The sequence below is a fragment of the Plectropomus leopardus genome, chromosome 6 (assembly GCF_026936395.1).
Source record: "Plectropomus leopardus strain MGB_pleo_1.0 chromosome 6, ASM2693639v1, whole genome shotgun sequence".
Taxonomy (NCBI): domain Eukaryota; kingdom Metazoa; phylum Chordata; class Actinopteri; order Perciformes; family Serranidae; genus Plectropomus; species Plectropomus leopardus.
Genome location: NC_142181.1, coordinates 38,784,986 through 38,808,451, shown reverse-complemented (window position 1 = coordinate 38,808,451; position 23,466 = coordinate 38,784,986). Strand labels below are relative to the sequence as shown.

The 23,466-nt window shown below is 39.7% G+C and overlaps 1 protein-coding gene across 4 annotated transcripts in view; it reads right to left on the bottom strand.

Annotated features, from left to right (window-relative positions):
- sez6b (seizure related 6 homolog b) overlaps window positions 1–23,466 on the bottom strand; it is a 422,519-nt gene that overhangs the window by 111,031 nt on the left and 288,022 nt on the right. For all 4 annotated transcript variants that reach the window (XM_088079418.1, XM_088079416.1, XM_088079417.1 and 1 more), the window contains exons 5-6: window positions 13,578–13,763; window positions 3,164–3,332 (exon numbers count right to left, since the gene is read on the bottom strand). In XM_088079418.1, coding sequence (XP_087935544.1) covers window positions 3,164–3,332; window positions 13,578–13,763 — 355 coding nt within the window. The remainder of the gene's footprint in view (window positions 1–3,163; window positions 3,333–13,577; window positions 13,764–23,466) is intronic.

The window sequence follows — 23,466 nt, the reverse complement described above, 5'->3', positions numbered from 1 at the left end:
TAGACCAAGATGACGTACATTATGTGTTGCCTCTAGGGCCACCTTGTGGCAACAGGAGGTAATACACCATGTGTGATACAACATGATCTTATCCCAAGCCCTCATTAGTTGCTGCTTTGCCTTCCACATCTACATATTGCATTTTGGGTATCCTTCTGCGTCTGCTGTTGACGTTCCGGAGTGGTGCTACCATGATGTCAACACAAGCACATAGTTGGGATGACGATGCATGTGGCCATGTTTAGACAGCACAAGTACATGGTAACCATTCCTAGGACATCAAGAAATGCACATGCTGGGACAGATGGTTAGGATTAGGGGAAGGAGGCATATGTAAAAAAGCCACATTCAGAAGGGAAGCAAACACTAGACTCCTCATAAAAGTGCAAGGTTCGTTGGACCCGCATTGCACTCTATACTATGTTGTCACTGGCAGTGTCTCAACCATATGCTGTTCTGTGACGCTTCATGTGCATGTGGCATGTTCAATCTGGTCATGTTCTCAAGAGTTGCCCGCTCTCCTCATATCAGGCTGGTGCAGTACTGCATAATAACACCCTGACCAGTTCTGTCTAGCTGATACCAGGAGTGAATTATGCAAATGTGAAAACACTGTCAGAATGGAACTATTTGATAACTTCGGAATGAGGACGGGCTTTGTGATAAATCTTTATGAAGTCGGAGGGAAAGTGAAAAACTAGCATTTCCTCATCATGACTGTTGGTGTCACTTGAGCAAGTCATCAAATCCTAAACTGCTCCAGTGGAGCTACTCAAGGGTCACACTGGCTGTACTGGGCACTTTCCAGCTCAAATGTTTTTATTTTCTTATTTCTATTAGTCAACTAAAGTCAAGCCTAATATGACAAATCACAAATTGCCCTTAAGAGACTGTTCTGTTTGTGCTGTATATGACACCCTTTGACCTTAGAACCTTGCGTCAGATGAGAAAAAAACACACACACACTTTAACCACTTTTTTCAGTTGAAAAGCAATATAAAATGGAATTTAGTCTCTTGACATTTGAATGCAAGTATCAAAATTCTATATATTGTGTATAAATATGCACAGTTTAAGAAACCTGTTATTGCAAATTAATTTTGCTATTGTCTTATCCTGGTAACAGGAACTTATTCTCATCACCAGTTGAGCCCCTCATTGCTGCCACGTCACCAACTGAGTACTTTGAGGTGTGTGTGCAGGGGGCAGGGAGGTGCCGTGGATCAAGAGGTGGCACGATTGGGTGACTGGACATCTTATTGCCTTTTTGCCACTCCAACCCTCTTAGCCAGTTGAAATGAACACAAACACATTTAACACGGGGTGGCTGTGGCTCAGAGGTAAAGTTGGTCGTCCTCTAATCGGAAAGTCACCGGTTGATCCCTGGCTCTTCTGGGCAACATGTCGAAGTATCCTTGGGCAAGATACTGAACCCCAAATTGCTCCCAAGGCCTAGTTCCTACCTAGTAAGGTGGCACCTTGTACAGTAGCCTCTTTTACCACTATGTGAATGTGTGTGTGGGTAAATGTGACATGTCCTGTGAAAGCGCTTTGAGTGGTCGAAAAGAAAAAAAGTGCCATACAAGTACAGTCCATTTACCGTTTACCATTTACACACCTTCACATACTCTCTCTCTCACACACTCACTCTCACTCACTTTTCTTCCTCCCTCAATTTCAGCCTCCTGAAGAAAAATGTGGCTGCCAAAAGGTGGGGCAATTCTTCTAAACTGACCCACCTACAGACAGAGCTACCTGAAGGAAACATCTAAAAAAGGCAACTCCAACTGATGTTGTAAATAGACCAACATAATAAAATTACCACAACGACAACCACAATGACATTTTTTTTTTTTCACATTTACACATCATGCACTTTTTGTAAGATGCTTTGGATAAAAGCACTGGCTAATTAAATGTAATGTAATGGAGAAAAAAAAGGAAAACAATTATTAGCACCTCATTGAGAGAAATAGTGTTATACTCCAATATTGATTTGGGTGACACTGTGGTGTCTTGGTTAGCACTGTCGCCTCACAACAAAAGGGTCCCTGATTTGATCCCTGGTTGGAACAATTTTGGTCCATGGGTCCTTTTGTGCAGAGTTTGCATGCTCTCACCATGCCTGTGTGGGTTCTCTCCGGGTTCTCTGGCTTCCTCCCACATTCCAAAGGCATGCAGGTCAGGTTAATTGGTGACTCTAAAATACCCGTAGGTGTGACTGTGAGAGTGAAAGGTTGTCTCTCAATATGTGTCAGTCCTGCGATAGTCTGGCGACCTGTCCAGGGTGTACCCCACCTCTTGCCCAATGGCAGCTGGGATTTGCACCAGCCCCCACACAACCCTTGCAAGGACGAGCAGTTATGGGCAATGAATGAATGAATGAACTAATATTATACCAATATATAGATAAAAGCTGGATTATAAAGACATGGTTTTTGCTGCACAGTTATTCTACATTGTAAAACTTGCATGTGTTAAAGTTACATTTATGCTCCCTCAAATGTAGAATGTGTATCCTTAATGTCTAACAAATTTGTTGAATACACATTTCCTTCCTCATAAAACATTTTTGAACATTTTAAACCCTGTAGTGTTCATATCCAAGGTCACTAGCTTGCATGAACAGGACTTTCTTGGTGTATACCTGCCACCTGTGCATCAGTGGAGCACTGTGATAGTTACATATTTCAGCTTGTATACAGGCACAACCACATGGGGACCTGTTCATGAAAAGACAGCTCTACAGTGCTACTTATGGTCAAAAACTCCACAGGATAATTTTAAATTGCATTTTTAATGATGGTGGGACTATGGTGGATGTGCCACATTATTATCAGCCCTTCCATTTTATAATCTAATGAATGAGTCAAATCATGAGCTAACCTCACCACCACTATCACAACCACCAGAGGAGCCCATTTACTATGAACTTTACTGAACTGCGTCCTCTGAGAACAGACTACATTTTAAGCCCAATTTGTAATTCAGTTGGAAATCAATGTAAACTGCTCTTCTCTTTTGACAAAATCTGTTTTTTGAAATGAAATCTTTGAAGGCTGAAAAATATGACTCTTATTTACAGGCTATGGTTGCCAGGAAACAGGTCCAGACCTTAGTTCAAAGAAATCCTCTCCACACAAAAACTGAATGTCCTGCTTACCGATCATCATCCTCAGCCAGGGCCACCTTCTCAAAGTGAATATGGAGTCTCTGGCCCTCAGGAGCCTCCAGCAGCCAGTGGCAGGTCAGGTTGTTGCTGTAGTTGCTTGGAAAACCAGGAGAGACGATCCGACCGACTGTGACGTTCCTAATTAGACCGCCGCAGGCAGCTGGGAGAGAGAAGGAGAGAATGTGGAGATGTTATAAAAAAATAATTTTCACATTCACAACTCACTGAAAGTCAACCAAATGCACTAACTGCTGCTGAGAGCATCACATGTTCCATCAACCCCCTTATTTGGCCAAAGTAAACTCTGACAAGTAGGAGGTAACCAGGCCATAGATGACATGGTTGCTGATTTTTTTTTTATGATCGCAATCACAACCTGGGGGAACATGTTTGAGTGGAGGTATACTGAATTTACTTGATAAATTCAGTTTAATATACTCCCACTGGGCTCCTGCATGAAAGTTCAGGGCTTGTTTGATCCATCCACTGCCTCTGCCACACGCCCTATAGGGACCTGAGTGCTACAGCTGCACCTAAGGATTCGTTTTTTATCGATTAATCTATCAATTATTTTTTTGATTAATTGATTATACTGTCGATTTTTTTATTTTTTATTGATCTAACCTTTTTTTTTATTTCTCGATTAATATAACAACGAATTTACCGAAAATAACATTTTAAAACTTGTCATTTATATTTCAATAATTTATTCATCATCTTCAATCATGACAAAGTATACACTGCATGGCATTATTCCCCAACAAAAAATAGCCCAGTCTTAACTGGTTATCTGTGTTTTACAGTCTGATATAAAGATGTTTACAAAATAAAATTAATGCAAGTGCTTGTTCCATTCAAGTAAAGGGAATGTTGCGCAATCTGCATTTAGCAGATTAAGCAAAATAAAATTAAACAATGTAAAATTCAAGTCACTTTATGGAAGAGTAACAAAACAGTTACTCTTTGTTACAGTAACATACCTCAAATCTAGCGGTCCAACAAAACATCTTACAAATTGGTGCAACTTGAATAACACTACAACTTTTCTCTAACAGAAATAATTATGACAAGTACAGTTTTTTCTGCATCAAGTCAAGTCAAGTCAAGTCAAGTCAATTTTATTTATATAGCCCATTATCACAAAACATGGTTTGCCTCAGAGGGCTTTACAGTGTACGACATCCCTCTGCCCTTAGACCCTCACATCACCCAAGGAAAAACTCCTGAAAAAGAACCCCTGTAATGGGGAAAAAAAGGAAGAAACCTCAGGAAAAGCGGATGAGGATGATGAGGGATCCCTCTTCCAGGACGGACAGACGCGCAATATATGTCGTGAATAAAAATTGAAATACAATTGTGGTAAAAAGGAAAGAGAAAGAGAGAGGGGCGAGGGGGAGAGAGGCAGAGCAATAATGGAAACAGACGCATGTCATCGCGCATCGGCGCAAATAGGACCAAGAGCACGATCAGGGGGAGTGGGGGGGTACAGTATCAGTGCAGCTACAGCACGAGCACAACCAAAGGCAGGGTCACAGCACCAGCACAGATATCACAACGATCAGGCACAGCCAGTGTTGCGGCCAGGATCCAGGAAAGCTGGGAAACAAGGGAGCAGGAATGCTCCAGAGAGGCAACAGGATTAGCGTAGTGCAGTTCAACAGAACCAAGGTGGTGAACAGTAAAAAGGATAAGCACTCAATGAGGATCCTAGAGTCACTGATCAGCTATTACGACTTAAATATGAATGCCAGAAAGCAGTAATAGAAAAGAAAGAAAATAGTCCAGCCTTAATTGGGCCATAGGCCAGTTTAACACAGCGAGCGTCATGAGAGCACAAGCAGCACCGAGCTTGTTGTTTTTTGTTTTGGCGCCTTTGTTATCAAATGAGAGCATGCACACTGCCCACCTGAGCAGCACGTCAGGCGTGTCTGAGCTGCATGTCAGCTGCAGCACACCTTGAGAAACGGTGGCTCACCATTTTTTCACACGTGACGTGCATGTTTGTCAGCAGGAATAGACAGTGAATATGGTATTTTGTTGATTATAATGACTCCCTCTCTGTAACAGAGATGAGGAAATAGAAAGACGGCTGTTTTACTCCAACTTCCCCGCTCCCCTTTCAAAACAAAAGGCTTTGGACAACATCTCTGTGGACAAAATCCTGTCAGTTGCTGAGACAATGCGTTTTATTTTGAAACATTTACAGAACCAAGCTGTGCAATTTAAAGTGAGAATAAAACATGTTAAAAAAGAAGAAGAAGCTATTAAAGCTGAATATGATCATCTGCTTCTAATTAATGTACACTGTGATCAGTCAGAAAGTGGATCTTTTGTGCGGATTTATCACTAATCCCTCACCTTCGATTCTAAATTCAAGAGCACGGTGGGAACCAAGAAATTAAGAGAAAGAGATAACATCATAAGAGATACACCAGGTTTATCAACACATACAGAAAATCCATCTACAGCTTTAGGGATGTGTGTGTGTGTGTGTGTGTGTGTGTGTGTGTGTGTGTGTGTGTATCTGTGTGTTGTGTCCCAGCTGATCAGGTCAAGGTTATTCATGCAGACGAATCTTAATTAAAGCAGAGCAGGAAGAATAAACCCAGTGGCATCCTGCCCAGCCTTCAGTAATCACACCTCGATACACCTGCTTTATGCTCTGACACACACACACACACACACACACACACACACACACACACATACACACATACACATCGACATGGCAGAGATACAGATGTACAGCCACACAAACTCCCTCTTTGAGATTGCTTTCAGAGCAACATTGCCTGTGCTGTCAGTGAGTGTGGATCAGGGTGATCAGGAGGAAACCGGCCACTTATTATTCATCAGCCAGCTTCATGGGTGCAAAGAAAGGAAGGAGAAAAAAATAACATTCATCGTCCACACACTCCTGTGGGAGTCCAGGTCTGTCTCTATGCATGTCGTGCAAAAGGACCAGAAGGTCCAATTGATAACTCTTGGCTGTAAGGCCTTAAAAATCATCCAAAATGCTGTGACTGTTTATGGGAATTGTGTGAAGAGCTGGCAGAGGGACTGGAGGACGATAACACTGATTCAGATAACCAGTACTGAAAAGTTTTGAATGGGAAAGGTTACAATGGTAAATGGTAAATGGACTATACTTGTATAGCACTTTTCTGGTCTTATTGACCACTCAAAGCACTTTAACACTACATGTCACATTCACCCATTCACACACTGGTGGCTGAGGCTACCATACAAGGTGCCACTTGCTGCTCAGTAATCATTCACACACACTCACACTCTGATGATGCAGCATCAGGAGCAATTTGGGGTTCAGTATCTTGCCCAATGATACTTCGACATGTTGCCCAGAGGAGCTGGGGATTGAACTGCTGACCTGCTGATTAGAGGACGACCCACTCTGCCTCTGAGCCACAGCCGCCCCAATGGGCATTTATTTCCGGGTCAAATGTCAAAGGTATTAATCAACTTCAGCTCCAGTTACCAGGGATGAAAATACAATATCTGGTCGAACTTGCTCATTTTAACCCCTTTGACAGTGATGCGCCACCACAAAATATTTTATTTTTATATTTTTAAAAATTTAATTCAATTTTCAATTCAATTCAGTTTTATTTATAAAGCCCATTATCACAAAACACAGTTTGCCCCAGAGCGCTTTATAGCATAGGGAGAGACAGGGAGAGAAACACAACAATAATGGTAACAATAGCATATCATATAATAATAGTCAGACGTAAAATTGCTAAATGCACTTTATGATAGCATGTGATGTTACGTGCAAATATCGTAGGTGTAAGAGTCCCATGCATATATTAATAGTTGAGGCATGACGCAGTATAATGGCAGTAGAAGGTTGCGTCGAGCAGGATCACGGCATCTGCGCAACCAAGGCCCATGACACAGGCGTAACCTCAGACAGGACCACAGCAACAGACATTTGTGTGTATGGCAAAAAAACAGCAAATCTATCTGCAAACTAAAATCCAATCAGTCCAAGTGATTGGGACCATAGTGAAACATTGTTTTTGAAACGCTCAATGGCATGAAGAAGCAGAATATTTTGCTTGATAACAACATGTTATTGTTATGTTATGATTATATAACATGTTATGTTATGAGTGATTGGAAATGTTTGTCATCCTGACATCCTCCATCAGCTGTGCCATGACACAGAGCTACTAGCTTAAAACTACAGGTAAAGTTTGGTGGTATAACGCTAAATCTGTACATGGAAAATGATTTCCAGATATCTTTGTTGTAACAAAACTGAGCAAGCCTAGCATTTCTGTGTTTACATCTGGTGATTTTGTTTTGTTTGTTTGTTTGTCTGGTTTGTTTTCCAGTCATTTGTCAGACTCTGTATATTTCCATGGAAACAGAGATAATGGCGGCAAAAAGCTTTTTATTTTGAGAGCTAATTGCCCCGGAACATGAATACTTTTTGATTATACATTTTTATTTTGTTGGTAATAGTTGTATAATCAGTGATGCTTGCAGACGTCAGCGCAACCACCTCCGTCCTGACTGCATCACTATCGTGCTCAAATGACATTAAAGTACACCCTCTCGTGTAATAATAGTTTTATCAATACATGTGTACCTACAAATAGTTTTTTTTTTCTTATGTAATGTGCGCTATATGTGTATTACTGTTTTAGATGTAATATTTATTCTGCTAATAATGTCTATGCTATTTTTCAAACTTGGCACAAGCTTGTAAGAAAGATCTGTAATTATTTTATAACTGTCTGATGATGTCATGTCTTGAGGTGACAGTGTGTCTATCCAAGTTTGGGCTGGTTTTGGTAGCTATTGTTGTATCAGCTTATAGGTCTTGGTAATGGTTCTATTCATCATGTACAGTAGATGTCAACACTGTGGTGAGACACTGTACTTTTTGTTTACACTGGTGACTCTTTTTACAGCCCTCTGGTGATGGCAGGTATCTGTTCCATCTGCAGTCTCTAACTGTGAGTGATGTTGTGCACTGTGCACAGTGTTTCTATCCTAAATACTGTGTCACCAGGCTAACAGCTATGTACATCAGCTTTTTCAATCAAGGCTTTGACTCAGTAGGTAAAGCAAGTTGTCCACTAATTGGAAGGTTGGTGGTTCGAACCCAGGCTTCACCAGTCAACATGTCAAAGTATCTTTAGGCAATATACTGAACCCAAAGTTGCTCCTGATGGCTGCTGGTTATCAGTGTATGAGTGTGAGTGTTATAAATCTGAGTAGCAGGTGGCACCTTGTGGTAGCCTGGGCCACCAATGTTTGAGTGTAAAAGTGCTTTGAGTGGTGGAATGACCAGAAAAGTGCTATACAAGTGCAGGTCCATTTACCATGACCAAAAGTGTCTCCTGGAGCTTCAGATTTTACTGTAAAACGTATTTAAGGTAGATGTGAGGCTGTGATGAACCAACACATTCTCATCCCCAGTCACCCATCCGCTCATCCAGCCTGCTCTCACTCCAATCTTGTCATATGTCAGCTCTGTCAGTGCTTTCAGCATACAAGCATGACGCCAAAAGTCACCTTCCACATCCAACCAGAAGGTGGTTGGACGGCATCAGCTAAAAACATACAGACAGAAATCATTTCATGGTTATTATGCTCCATCAGACAACTGGATGGCACTGGGCATGTCACATGCAACACACTCGGCGGCGTCACTTGAGAATACAGCCGGACGGAACCAATCACGTGCGCATGAAACACTGAAGCACAGCGTCAGGTAGGTAGGATGCTGCCAATGACCATGTAATATAAGGGGCGCAAGTGCGCTTATAGGGTGGGTGGGTCCAACAAACCCGCTGACTTTTGTGCGGAAGTGCGGAGTTCCATTCCCATGTGGATGTTTGAATTTTTTTCTTGCACCTTAGCATGTGCCACTTTTGCTTAACCTAACCATCCGTGACTTTGCTCCCTAATCGTGACAGTCCCTGCTGTTGTGTAAACATAAGGACTGTGCCACTTCATACAACCATGTGCATTTGTTGACATCATGGTATTGGCATCCAGGAGACCAGGAGCATAAACAGCAGAAGGTCACTGACAGAGCGGCACCATGATGAGTTGGGATAAGAAGGTGTCACCGTGGCAGGTGCCGTCTGACCGTCCGGCAGCATACATTTACACCTCATATGGTAATGTCCAACTGCATCCTTGACTGATGCCATCCAGCAGCGTATCATGTTGATGCAAAAGGTGGCTTTTGGCGTTAGGATCTAACACCAAAATCAATGCAAAAGCAGTATCTGACAACTTCAGAATACAAGATGATGTGGTTGAGACAGCTTCAGGTTCAAAACTTAACTTTGAGGATAATTTCTGTCCCGAGTTTCAGCAACAAGTTTCCTCTGATAAAAGCTCTCTGCAGGCTTCCCAAACGACTAGTGCATCATGACGGGGAGAGCCCTGCCTGTGATTAAATGGGGTTAAAATACTGAAAGTGATAAGCCATGATTGTCACAGCATCTAATGCACCCATCTGTAACAGTGTGTTCTGAGTTTACCCTGTGCTCCAGGTGCCTTATGGGAGCCTGGCCATGAAATTGCTAAAAGCTCGTTTGGCATGCTCTCAACACATCTGGCAGGTTGCACCTGACTGAAATCTGGTCACACCACATGGTTCAAGATAATATAGCCCATGGTGTCCTCTTGTCACAGAACCTCTTTGTGCACAAGAAGACATCCCGTTACCATTTTAATTATCATAACACCTAAAAGTGCCCCCCCCATATTTCGGTGCCAGTGCTTGACAGTGCATAGCATCACTGGAGTGAGAGACTGCAGCTGTAACACATACCTGTTGCCCTCAGATGGCTACTCATCAGTGTAAATGAAAGGTCCCTACAACAGAGTGTTGACCAATGATGTGTACACTGTTAAATCTGACTTACCTAAAAAAGTCTAGGAAACCAACTGATCTATCGCTAAGCCCTGCCCCCGTAGCTCACCCAGACAAACCAGTCAGCACACTGCCTAAAGTAACAATGGCGGCTGTCAGTGTCAAAACATATCCGAAGATAATAAAAATAACTTTTGGGGAGAGAAGCTCTTTATTTCAAACAGACGCCATCAAAAGCGTCTTCACTATGCCATGGTGTTAGCATTAGCCAGCCCTTGCTTTCTTTTTAACATTACAGCTAAGTTAACGTTAATGCTTTTCAGTTTGGTTCAACCTTTTGCTACAGTTAAAGAACAAAAATACTCAGACTAAGTTGAATAGATGAAATGATGATCTAACATTACAAAGCTGAAGTTGGCCATAACTTTGGTGGCTATTAGCTACCTTAAGCTAATGTTAGCTAAAGTTTGTTGCAAGGTGACGTTAACCACAATGTTGCTTACATAATGTATGAGGTTCTGTGCACTTGTCACTTTGCAGCACATTTTGCTCACACTGTGTTGCCTTACCTAAAAACAAAATGTGGACATCCTTGTTTATCTTCTTTACAATGAGCTGACTGTGTGGTCTACAACACAGCTTAATCTCAAGACGCTTTGCTCTGTTTATGTGAGGTTCAGGGAACAGGATAAAATACACTCCATTCTTTAGCCTCTCAAGATACCTCATATCAGTGTCGCATATACCCCATGCATATCGTTTGACCATTTTTAAAGATATAACTTAATAAATTCATATAAAACAATCAAAATTTTTGATTCTTTTCTATGGAGGTCTACAAGCAGGATGTCCTAGTGCATTGTGTAGCTGCACCAAATGCGAATGGCTCGTGGCATTTGAGGGCAGGGCTTAGTGATAGGTCAATTGCCTTGAAATAGTTATGTAAATAAAGCTACTCTGACGTAATATTTTCTTATATCTATTTGTTATATTTTCCTAAAATTTGTTGTATTCACTTTTGGAAAATCAACTTAAAAATGACAAGTGAAATCAAGGATTGAGATTACTTTCATTTAAACAAAATGCCATTCTGTTCATCTTGAGATAAGACCAGTGTTTGTGAAAACAAACAAAATTACACAGACAAATCCACAAATCCACTTTAAAGTCTTATAGAAATCTTTTAAAAAAAGAAATATTCACTTATCACTGACAAGGAACAAGTTAATTTCACTCATCTTTTTTAAGCTGCAACAACCTCACAAGAATGAGTAAACACAACTAAAATTTAAGTGAACTTAACCTTTAGATATGAAATAAACATGAATTAAAGCTAATAGTTATATTTACTTCCCTTTATCTAGGCCATCGGTTTCCTAGATTTGGAAAACGAACTCAAGCGAACTCTGGTCCGGTTAAAAACAGTGTGCTACTAAGTGAACCCTGGTGCGGTTCGCTTGTGATATGAATGAAAACAAACCAACCACAGGACTTTATAATAAAACTTTATAATAAGAGACGTAATTTTAGCAGGATTTCTACATCCATCTAAATCCATCTGCTGAGCATGAAATATTTCCACAATTTCATGGTTGATCCTGACAAAGGCCAGCACCACAACTATAGACATGCACAGTAACATAGCAGTGTGGTTGCACTTTTAGGTTATTATCAGTTATTAAAACAGTCAGATGCCTCTGCTGAGTTTTTTCAAAAGTTAAGCTTATTAAAACATACCTGTGTTCAACAATAGGACAGGAATGCCCTACCTAATGCAGATGTGTGTCTCTGCAGAGCCTTCAGCAGTTGCTGAAAAATGTCTGTTTTAATAGTTCTTCTGTAGTGGAACATATATGCAGAATTTAGAAAGTTTTGTGATTTGTCTTCTATAGTTGTGTGAGCATAACAGTGAAATAATTATGTTCATGCACCCACAGTGACCCTGATAATGTGATTGATGTGCAGTCTAAAAATGGCTGCCTAATAATGCTTACAGTCAGTTTCATCATTTCTTTATCAGCTGTTTGCAACACCAAAAAACATAAATATACACTCTCTATAAGCGTTAAAGTGCTTCACGAACTTCTGTCCGTTCATTTGATTTCCCCATGTGGGTCCTGATGATGCAGGATGACAAATGCAAAACCTGTCCAATCACAGTCCCCTGTTACTCAGCAGAACCTAATGTTTACTCCTCTTGGTTCGTTTGACAAAGTGCAGCGTGAATGCGAACCAAACCATCTTGCATTGCAACAACACTGCAATTTCAGCCCCCCAGTCGAGCCAAGTCCCTGGACTATCGGGTGTGAAAACAATGTAAACTAGCTAATCAGCTAATGAGTTTACAGTGTACTCCTTGATTTGACATTTTCAGCCTAAATCAGTTGCTCAAGTTTTCAAGACGCCATCTGTGATAAAAGGAAATGACCTTTCTGCCATTATCTCATTATCTGGAGATAACAAAGCTCATTTTCCCAAGATAACAAAATAATTAACCTCTGATCTTGAGATAATGGCATTAAAAAAATGCAAGCACGGCCATTCCCAGCTTCCATATGATAATGCTAATATATATAAAAAAAAAACAAAAAAAACATTTGTTTCATATCTGTTTATAAATAACGTCTTTCATTACACATCACATTAATTTATATCTGTAATATTATTATTATAAGTGGTCTAATGATAACAATATTAATAACAATATTTTCTTTATTTTTCTACTATTGAGAACTTCACATAGCATAATACTGAAATAATGCAAAGAAGCAAATACCACAATAAATAAAATATATGTTTGCTGCAGATTGTTTAACCCTTTGAAACCTCAGCAGATTGGCTTGATATCATTCAAAACATCGAAAGAAGGCAATAAGTAAGTTAAAAAATGGCCCAGAAAAGTACAAGATATTTGTAAAAGGAAGGAAGGAAATTACCTAAAATAAGAAAAAAAAAACGATGTTTTTTCTTGCTTTTTGTGTCCTTTTTTAAAGCAAAATTTCAGGTAATTTTCTTGTCACTTTTTACCTATTTCTTGCAATTTGTGGGACATTTCTTATCAAATTGCTTAAAGACTTTTTCCCCATGTTTCTTAAAAGAAATCAAGGTTTGATCTGGTTTCAAGGATTAAAACGCTTGCGAAAGGCATCTGAGCACAGCCTGAGAAAGGTGATGTCGATCCAGGTTTAAAAGAGTTCATGATCAAGGAGAATATGTCTAAACAAGTCAAACTGTATCACCTCTGTATCTGTTTTGCAGATTTATTGATACATTGTTCCTTCTTGCCTTATTCAATATCAACGTTATAACACTGATTTATATGTTTAAATATAAAAATATGATATCAGAGATCTGCCTAGGGAGCTGGAATACGTGTGCATTTATCAGAAGTCCATCTTTAAAATACGGCATATAATTGAGAAACAATGTCATGAATAGGCTATTTAAAATAGTCAGTAAGTGTTTGTTGGTTGTCCTTCCTCTCTATTAGCTGAGGATCTGGAGGATGAACTCTGATTGTATTCTGGTTTTTGGTGACTTTACCTAGGCAGTGGGGTTCCTTGCCGCTCCAGTAGGGGGTGCTGGCATTGCTGCAGGTCAGCACACTAGGGCCCTGCAGCTGGTAGCCAGTCAGACAGGAGAAGAAGGCCTTCCCTCCAGAGTGGAGACTGCTCACTGATACATCACCATAGAGAGGCTGCTGGGGGAAGACACAGCTCAACACGAAGGCTGCGAGACACAGACAGAGCAAAAAAAAAGAAAGAGACAGAGCAGTAAAAGGCGGAAGCAGAAAGAGAGAAAGCGACACAAAGGTGGAGAGAATTAAGTTCAAAGGAAGTAAAATTTCAGCTGAGCTGAGGTTTGGTCTCAGAATTTGAAAGGACTCATTGAGGTTGGTTTGAACTGAATGCATGTGTGTATGGCTTTCAGTAGCTGGAAGAATTAAATGGTCTTGTTTAGGCTGGAACTGGTACTGTTTTGGGTTGCGATAAGATTTGTTTGTAAGCACAAGTAACTAAAAAGAAACCCTAGGCTTTTGGTGAGTCGTGTAACAGCAGAAAAGGACAAAACTATCCTGATTTTGATCTGTTTAGCGCATTCACTCAGCCATATTGGTGGCTGGGCATTGAGAGTACACATCTTTCACCCAAACTCCATCTTGGAAAAACAGAGAAGTGGTCGGGGGTTGGGGGGGCTAGTAGGATTTGTTGAGGGCAGCTTGTAATTGCAAGTAATTCTAAGTAATTGTAAGTAATTGCAAAAAAAACCCATCAACATTTGAAAAAATGAGTGAATGAACAATATTTGTCTCAAATTCCCCAAAAACTTGGCTTTAAGTCTACACAAAGTACTTATAATGACTTGTTTTTCTAAATTCCAATTTTGTGCTAAAAAAAAATTATGGATGTATTTTGGTAGCAGACACTTGGATAGGTGTCATTCGGTGCTATAGGTGAAAAATCTTTCAATTTTTCAATTTTCTATTTTTGGAAAGAAAATTGAACTGATATGCATTACACGGACCACCCTCGCTATCTGTTTTTCCCATTTTTTTAAATTTAAGCACCTAATTGGAAATTGGAAAAACCCGTGATTATCCATCTTCATCACTTTGGTTTTAGTCATTTTTTGCTTTTTATTTTTAATTATTGGTTTTATTTTTCGAAAAACAAATAAACAAATGATACACAGATTCCACAAGCTCCTCTTATATAAATTGTTGTACTGTATTTTTTGGATCTTACGGAAGCCCTAAGCGGACGTGTTTTTTTTTTTTTTACAAGCCGTTTTCTCGATATAACGAGATATTATCTCGTTATAACAAGATATTATCTCATTATCTCAAGAAAACGGAGTTTGTTTTCCTGAGATATTATCTCGTTATCTCGAGAAAAGGAACTTTGTTTTCCTGAGATATTATCTCCTTATCTCGAGAAAATGAACTTTGTTTTTTGGTTTGTTTTTTTAAACTTTATTGAATGAACGTCAGAAGAAGAAGTGGCGGGTGGATGATGTGACAGCAGATGCCGTGCGGTGTTACCGTGCGCACAAATGCGCAAGGTAAGATGATTATTACAGGAACACATCACCCCAAATTCATCAGTAATCATAACTAGATTATTATACTGTTGCTCACTGGAGCAACAGTATAATAAACAAAGTTCGTTTTCTCGAGATAACGAGATAATATCTCAGGAAAACAAACTCCGTTTTCTCGAGATAACGAGATAATATCTTGTTATAACGAGATAATATCTCGTTATATCGAGAAAACGGCTTGTAAAAAAAAAAAAAAAACACGTTCGCTTAGGGCTTCCGTAGGATCTTATCATCTGAATTTCTGACAGTCACTGTAAAATGCATTTTTAATTAAGCTGTCTGCTTAAACAGAGGTTAATAAAACACACAATGACATTTATTGTAGCAGCCTTTCCCTGTGGATACCTCCTGCTGACTGCTGAATGCACCAACAATGGCAACTATTTAGGCAGCATGGAACTGATCAGGCAGTTTGATCCTTTTTTAAAGCCTCATATTGAAAAATATGGAAACGCTGGCAGAGGAACTCCATCCTACCTCTCTCTGAATGTGTGTGAGGAATTCATAAAGCTGATGGGACAGAAGGTGCTGGATGAAATCATTAGCAGAGTGAAACATGCAAAGTATTTTGCTATCAGTGTGGACTCCACACCAGATATCACACATGTAGACCAGCTGACTTTCATTCTGTGGTATGTATCACCAGAGGGCTGTAGAGGAGCTCTTTGTAAAGTTACTCCCCATTGAAAGCCATACAGGAGAAGCACTGTTCAGCTCAGTTAGGAATGTTTTAGAGGAGATTGCATTGACATTAATAACTGTAGAGGACAGCATTATGACAATGTTAGTAATATGTCAGGAGCCTGCAAAGGTGTGCAGGCCTGTATCAAGCAGATCAGCACATTGGCACAATGGGTATGTCCTGAAAGAAACTACTACTTTTTGTGATGTAGATTACCTAGATATTACAGTTTTTTATAATAAGACTTTAAATTTGGGGGATGGGACAGGGCCTACAAAACCTTTCAGCCCCGGGGCCTAGCAATAGGTTAAGGTGGCCCTTTTTACACCCACACACACAGAGCCCCGTTACATCATCGCCAATATGTGTAAGTCACTTGCAGCCTGGCTCTCAGGTGACCATTTAACTAACTGGCTTTTTTATTGCCACTGATTTCTTTTCCTCCAGCCTCCTGGCGTTGGGCCAAACATATTAATAATATATTTCTGCTAAAGACTGGGATCCATCTCACTGTAATTGTCCTAGTTTTATTGTTAGCCCTCGGATGGCTTGGCAGGAGTGCTGGTATTGATTCTGTCTGTTGGGGACAGCGCTGTGCCTCAGGCCAGGAAATATGTAGGGAGATTAAATAGGCCAATAAATGACAACCTACGACCTGGGTTGCTTCCGACACTCTGTTAGAGCTGAGGGATGCTGGCTAGCTCTATAGTGTCTCACAGAAATAGAGATAAGAAGAGCAGTTTTGGTCTTTATAGTATTTCTCATTAGAGCAACATCCCGGACAAGTGCTGCCATCGCAACAGCTGCCGGAGCGCTGTCCTATCACTCTCTGAACTAGTCATTACCATGGTCAGCTATATATTATATGGTAGCTATTATTAATCAAGCCAACCAAAAACTTGAAGACTTGCATGCTCAATAGAGAAGAGATAAAAGAGCCATCATGGTAACATTTTGGCATCATAACACTTCTTTATAGGGAGCTTTCACTGAGACAAATGGCCTGGGAGCGGTAAACTGCCTGCTATATGCTACATCACTTTGTCTTGTCTTTGTAGACCTTATAGCCATAGATCATGTTTTAGTTTAGATGAAAAGTTATTGATAATCACGGCTTTTATTTTTTCTCTTTAATAAAAGAAGGAGTAAGTTTACCTGAAGTGTGTTTAGTCCAGTGAATCGCATGGAAAGTTTGTCTTCAAAAAAAAGAAAAGTATAGACCAGAGGCAAAAGAAGTGACTTCTTTTAAATAACTTCTTAGAACCCATTTTTATAGAATTTCTTTTATGCGATGTCATCTATTGAAATTCATTTATTTAGGTTTATCTTTTTATTTATCTTTTCATTATTTCTTTTATATTTCTGTGTTTACAGCTAATTGTATTTACTCCCATTATTATGGATTGTAACTGTTATATTTGCTGTTATTTTTGCTGTCGAAAAATTCTTCAAATGGAAATTAAGATTGTTCAATTATTCTTCAATTGCTCAAAATGTTTTTTTTTTTTTTTAATTAACTGATGTCTCTAGGCTATATGGATAGAGTTTATGTCCAATTTTGACCCAATAAATCAATAGTGCATGTAAATAAGATAACGTTACCTTTAAAATTATTGAATCTTTATACTATAGGTTTCTACACTGGCATAAATACCCATGTCAAGTTCTACGCAAACAGAAAAAAAGTAAGAATGTAAAATCGATAACTACCTTGAGGAATAATGATTTTCATGTTGCATTGTTGACTAATTAAGTAAAGATTAATCAAAGAAAACATGGCTTCCACCGGCTTCTATATGATTTTATTTTGAATTTTTTCCCCGCATTTATTTTGTACTTTTTGTTTCCTGTTCTGAGAGTGGAAGTGACTTGAGAGCAGAGCCTTTACCTGAACTGTCTTCACAGTGGAGGCCTGCAGGCAGACCCCTCTCTTATAATTGGCTATCTATCCACTCAATGTGAACTGTTTGACAAGTAAACTGATTTTTAGTTTATAGGTGCAATTTAGTCTTAAACCTGAGAAGCAGTAATGTGCCAGAGTAGTGTCTCAAAGACGATGTCGGACACCGTAATATTCTCTGGACCCCTCCCCAATGTGACCACTGATGACATGTTTAGCCACATGTCATCTCTCAACCGCTGGTTGTCAAGGTGGTGTCCAGCAAATTATGTGGCCTTTGTTAATAATTGGCACTCTTTTTGGGGTAAACCTGGTCTTATCCAGAGGGATGGCATCCATCCCACTTTGGATGGAGCTGCTCTCCTCTCTAGGAATCTGGCCGAGTTTATTAGAAGCCCAAAGCCATGACATCCCAGAGGTGGGACCAGGGTGCAGAGTCACAGTCTTTTACGCTTCTCTGAGCTTCTAGAACAGTCACACACCCTAAATATAAATGTTATAAAAACGGGGTCTGTCCCCCGACCACTTCATTTGTTTAAATCCATGGTTTAACCCCCAGATTCGCAAATTGAAACAAACCACGAAAATTTGAAAGAAATTGGCGTTCAACCAACCTGGAAGAGTCCCGTTTAGTCTGGCTGGATAGTCTTAAAATGTATAAGAAGGCCCTCCGCCATGCCAGAGCAAACTATTACTCATCATTAATTGAGGAAAATAAAAACAATCCCAGGTTTCTTTTCAACACTGTAGCCAGGCTGACTTAGAGTCAAAGTTCCATAGAGCCTTGTATTCCTTACCAGTGATGACTTTATAAGTTTCTTAAATGATAAAATTATAACCATTCGAGATAGAATCCATCAGCTCTTGCCCTTAACTGACCTGACCCCGGACTCAGGTAGCTTGGATATAGCAGCAATACCTGGAATTTATTTGGACAGTTTTTCCCCCATTGACCTTCGTCGACTCTCTACTCTGATTTCTGCATCTAAGCCATCAACATGCCTGCTAGACCCCATCCCAACTAGGCTACTTAAGGAAACTTTACCCCTATTAGACAATTCTTTATTAGATATAATCAATGCGTCTTTATTAACGGGCTTTGTACCACAGTCCTTTAAAGTAGCTGTCATTAAACCTCTTCTAAAGAAGCCTACTCTCGATCCTGAGATTTTAGCTAACTATAGACCGATATCTAATCTCCCCTTTATTTCTAAAATCCTTGAGAAAGTGGTTGCTCATCAACTCTATGACTTTCTCCAAGATAATAGTTTATTCGAGGACTTTCAGACAGGCTTTAGACTTCATCATAGTACAGACGGCACTAGTAAAAATTTATAATGACTTATTGATTGCTTCTGATTCAGGTCTGTTCTCTGTTTTAATCCTTTTAGGTCTCAGTGCTGCTTTTGACACCATTGACCATCAAATCTTGCTGCACAGAATGGAACAGTTAATTGGCCTTAAAGGAACAGCACTAACCTGGTTTAAATCTTACTTATCAGATTGTCCCCAATTTGTTTACATTAATGATCAATCCTACGCACATACTACGGTCTGCTTCGGAGTGCCACAGGGTTCTGTGCTTGGACCAATCCTTTTTACTTTATAAAGGCTTCCTCTTGGCGACATTATTAGGAAACACTATAAATTTTAATTGTTATGCTAACAATACGCAATTGTATTTATCTATGAAACCAGATGAAACTGATCAGCTATCTAGACTTCAAAAATGTCTTAAGGCGGTAATTTCTTGATGTTGAATTCAGACAAAACTGAAGTTCTTTCACTTGCGCAACATTGCAAAAATTAGACATATCCTATCCCAGACAGATGCTGAAAAATTAGTTCATGCATTTGTCACCTCTAGGCTGGTTTACTGTAATTCCCTTTTATTTGGTTGCCCCAGCAAATCACTTAGGTCTCTCCAACTGGTGCAGAACACTGCTGCACATGTTCTAACGGGAACCAAGAAAAGGGACCATATTTTTCCTGTTTTAGCTTCGTTGCATTGGCTCCCTGTAAAATCCAGGATTGAATTTAAAATCCTCCTCCTTACTTACAAAGCTCTAAATGGTCAGGCTCCATCCTATCTGTTGCAGTTCACAGTTCACCAACTCTCAAGATTACTGCACTCAAAAAATGCAGGATTACTTGTGGTTCCCAAAGTTACCAAATGCAGGATAGGCTACACAGACTTTCTATAGGGGTCAGAGAGCAGTGGGACTAACACTGCTCTCTGACCTTTATATTTAAGTCATAATAGCTGATTAGTGACCCTAGTTTCATTAGGGTGTTTATTCCTGGAGCAAAAATTTCTTTGTGTGACGGGGAGGAGGGGGAGGTGGCAGAGCTTTTAGCCCGATCTGGCGGGGGTGATTTTGAGTCCGTTCAGACCTGCCACTCTGGCTCTGCTTCCTCTCTCTTTCTTTCTTCTCTATTACTGCTCTCTGGCATTCATATTTAAGTCATAACTGCTGAGCAGTGACTCTAGAATCCTCATTGACTGCTTATCCTTTTTACTGCTCACCACCTTGGGTCTGATGAACTGCACTACACTAATCTTGTTGCCTCTCCAGAGCGTTCCTGCTCCCTTGTTTCCTAGCTTTCCCGGATCCTGGCCGCAACTCTGGCTGTGCCTGATTGTTGTGATATCTGTGCTGGCACCGTTATCATGCCTTTGGACACCTCCCTATCAATATATGCATGAGACTCTTATCAACACCCACAATATCATCATAGAGTGCATTTGATAATTTCACACCTATCGTTATTGTAATATGACATGCATATGTTTCCACTATTGCTGTACCTCTTTCCCCCTCTCTCCCCCTCCCCCCTCTCTCTTTCTCTTTCCTTTTTGCCACAATTGTATTTCATTTGTTATTTACGACATCTATTGCACGTCTGTCCGTCCTGGAAGAGGATCCCTCATCATCCTCTGCTGCTCTTCCTGAGGTTTCTTCCTTTTTTTTCCCCCTTACAGGGCTTCTTTTTCAGGAGTTTTTCCTTGGGTGATGTGAGGGTCTAAGGGCAGAGGGATGCTGTACACTGTAAAGCCCTCTGAGGCAAACCATGTTTTGTGATAATGGGCTCTATAAATAAAATTGACTTGACTTGACTTGACAAATTTTACATACAAATAAACTGATACAACTGTTAAAAAGTTCATCTACACAAGCTCATTTAGTTTAATTCTTTGGCACTTTGAAACTTGTGCAATTTGCCTTGAATCCTTTCAAAAACATGTGAAGCAGGCAATAAGTAATAAAAGAAGCAATAACACCAAAATTTACCAAAAAAAAAAAAAATACAATGAAGTTACCTAAATTACATTAAAAAAAGACAAAAAGACAAAAAAGAAATTTTAAAAAAGTACTTATATTTTGAAATTACTTTTTAAACTGTTTTTTTTTTTTAAACTTTATTTTTATTTGTGTAAGTGCATTAGAGCTGGGTGATAGATCAATATTATCTCTTAATGTGAATTTGTGGTTTAAGACCATATTTAAAATAAAAATCAAGATTTTCTCTTTAGCTTTCTCCTCCGCTCTTTTTGGGCTTCCATAATTCATAGTGGTCTGCACCCTCCCCCACGCTTACCTCCTAGAGATACACACACAACAATATGACAGAGAGCGTTAATGACAATAAGGAGAACGTTCCTAAAATACACCCATTCTCGTCAGTCAAACAAACCAAACCTTGAACAAACCACAGTCTGCTGTTACTCTGCAGTCAGACGGGTGCTGCATCCCTGCAGGTTGCAGCATAAGCCTCTCGGCCAGTGATCATGATGCACTGGATTTACACTACATGGTTCAAGTAACCCAATTCCGTTTCTCTCTTCTCATGTGGCACAGATCGGACATGTATCATGAACATGTAAGCAGGAAAAAAAGCACATAAAATTGGATATTCTAAGTTCATTTTCAGGCCTTATTCATACGTGGAATTAAATCAGATATGATTCAGATATCAGCAAACAAGTCTGTAGTCTAAGCAGACAGGTCGGATATTTCCTGGCATTTTGAGTTGTACATAGGCCTAATTAAATGTAGCCAGTACTCACTTTTATACCATATGTCCACAAACGGTGTTGTGCTTAAGACTGTTATCCCGTCGCTATGTGTTTCCCCTCCACCTAAACTTTACCCAAACCCTTATCCCTAACCAGCGGTATACATCAATATGGTTAATAACATTTAATGGGTATAAAAAAAAGGTAAACTTGCAGTAGCCTTCTATTATAAATATGCACAAAATATTATGCAGGTCAGTTGTCCATACTTTGTTTGATATCATATGAGGACTAAGTGATTTCTTTTTTTTTTTTTTTTGTTATTAAGCTTGATTTGCAGAGAGCAGATGCAAACAGTAATTATAAGCACAGCACAAACAACCATACAAACGTGCAATATATATATATATATATATATATATATATATATATATATAATCAAGAGAGAGAGAGAGAGAGAGAGATCTGCCAGTTAATATCCCTCAATATACAGTACATAGGCTACTGAACCCTAACCCTAACCTGGCCCGGAAAGACTTTCCCCCATTTTCTAACATGGGGAAAGAGATGTCTGTTAATTAGTAAATAAGTTTTTGTGAGCATCAAAACCCCAGCGAAACGTCTTCTATCCCTATCTAGATAAAAACCATCCAGTTCGCTTACATTTGGAAAGTCTAAATGAGCCGCAAGATTACATTTTTCAGACGGCCATTCAAGCTAGCCGAAGTGCTAATCCGGAGGTTCGCATTTGGCCATGCTTGGCAGCATTCGGCCGCACTTGGCAGCGCTCGGCAGCGTACAGTTTTCAATTTGTTGCACAATTCTTATTGAGTTGTTAATGGCCTTTTTTCCCCATGTTTTCAAAAGAAATTGCACCAATTTGCCTCTGGTTCAAAGGTTTCAATACTTATGAAAGGCATCTGAAAGCAGCAAAAGAAAAGTGATGTCACTACAGGTTTCAATAGGTTAAATAGGAGAGATTGGTGCATTTGCTGCCTTGAGCCACAGCTGGCTAGAATTTCCTCTGAGTAACTAATAGCATACAGACATGAACTAAATGACATTTCTAGGAATATTGAAACCTTAACCATAATGTGTAACCATTAATTTCAGAGCCCTATACCTGAAATTTATACTTTCAATCTATTTGATATTTAATGGGCACTTCATCACTAAAATATTTTTTTTTTTTTTAAATTTTGACAATAGATTCTAACATAAAAAAGTCTAGTGTTACTAGGATTGTAAAATCTTAGCACAGTCCTTTCGTAGGTTGTATTACTGTATTAGTGTTTCGTCCGCCACTGAACCAACACACGAGCCCCAGACTGGCCATAAGCCAGCTCTCTACAACTGCTCTGAGAGAATGTTGGCCTCCACTGTATCTAGTCAGGCCTTGTGGCCACATCGGAGATCACAGGGGAAGAGCAATCATTTGAGATGTTTAATGGTCCCCAGAAGCCAGTAGATGTAAACTGAATTTATTTATTTTGGGGTCGCAATGTGATACTTTAATGTGAAATGGCTCCACTTGGATCAAACTTCATCTCTAATCTCGTTTGCTCCCTTAAAGCATTTATTTCTGCTGACCGTTGGCCTTACATTACTGTAAGGCGCTGACAAACTCTGTAGAGATTAATGTCTCTCACAGCTTGCTCTCCGAGCCTAACTCCGGGGCAGCTCCTGTGCCACAGAGTTTACAGGCAAAAGACACCGGTGTCTGTCTGTGTAT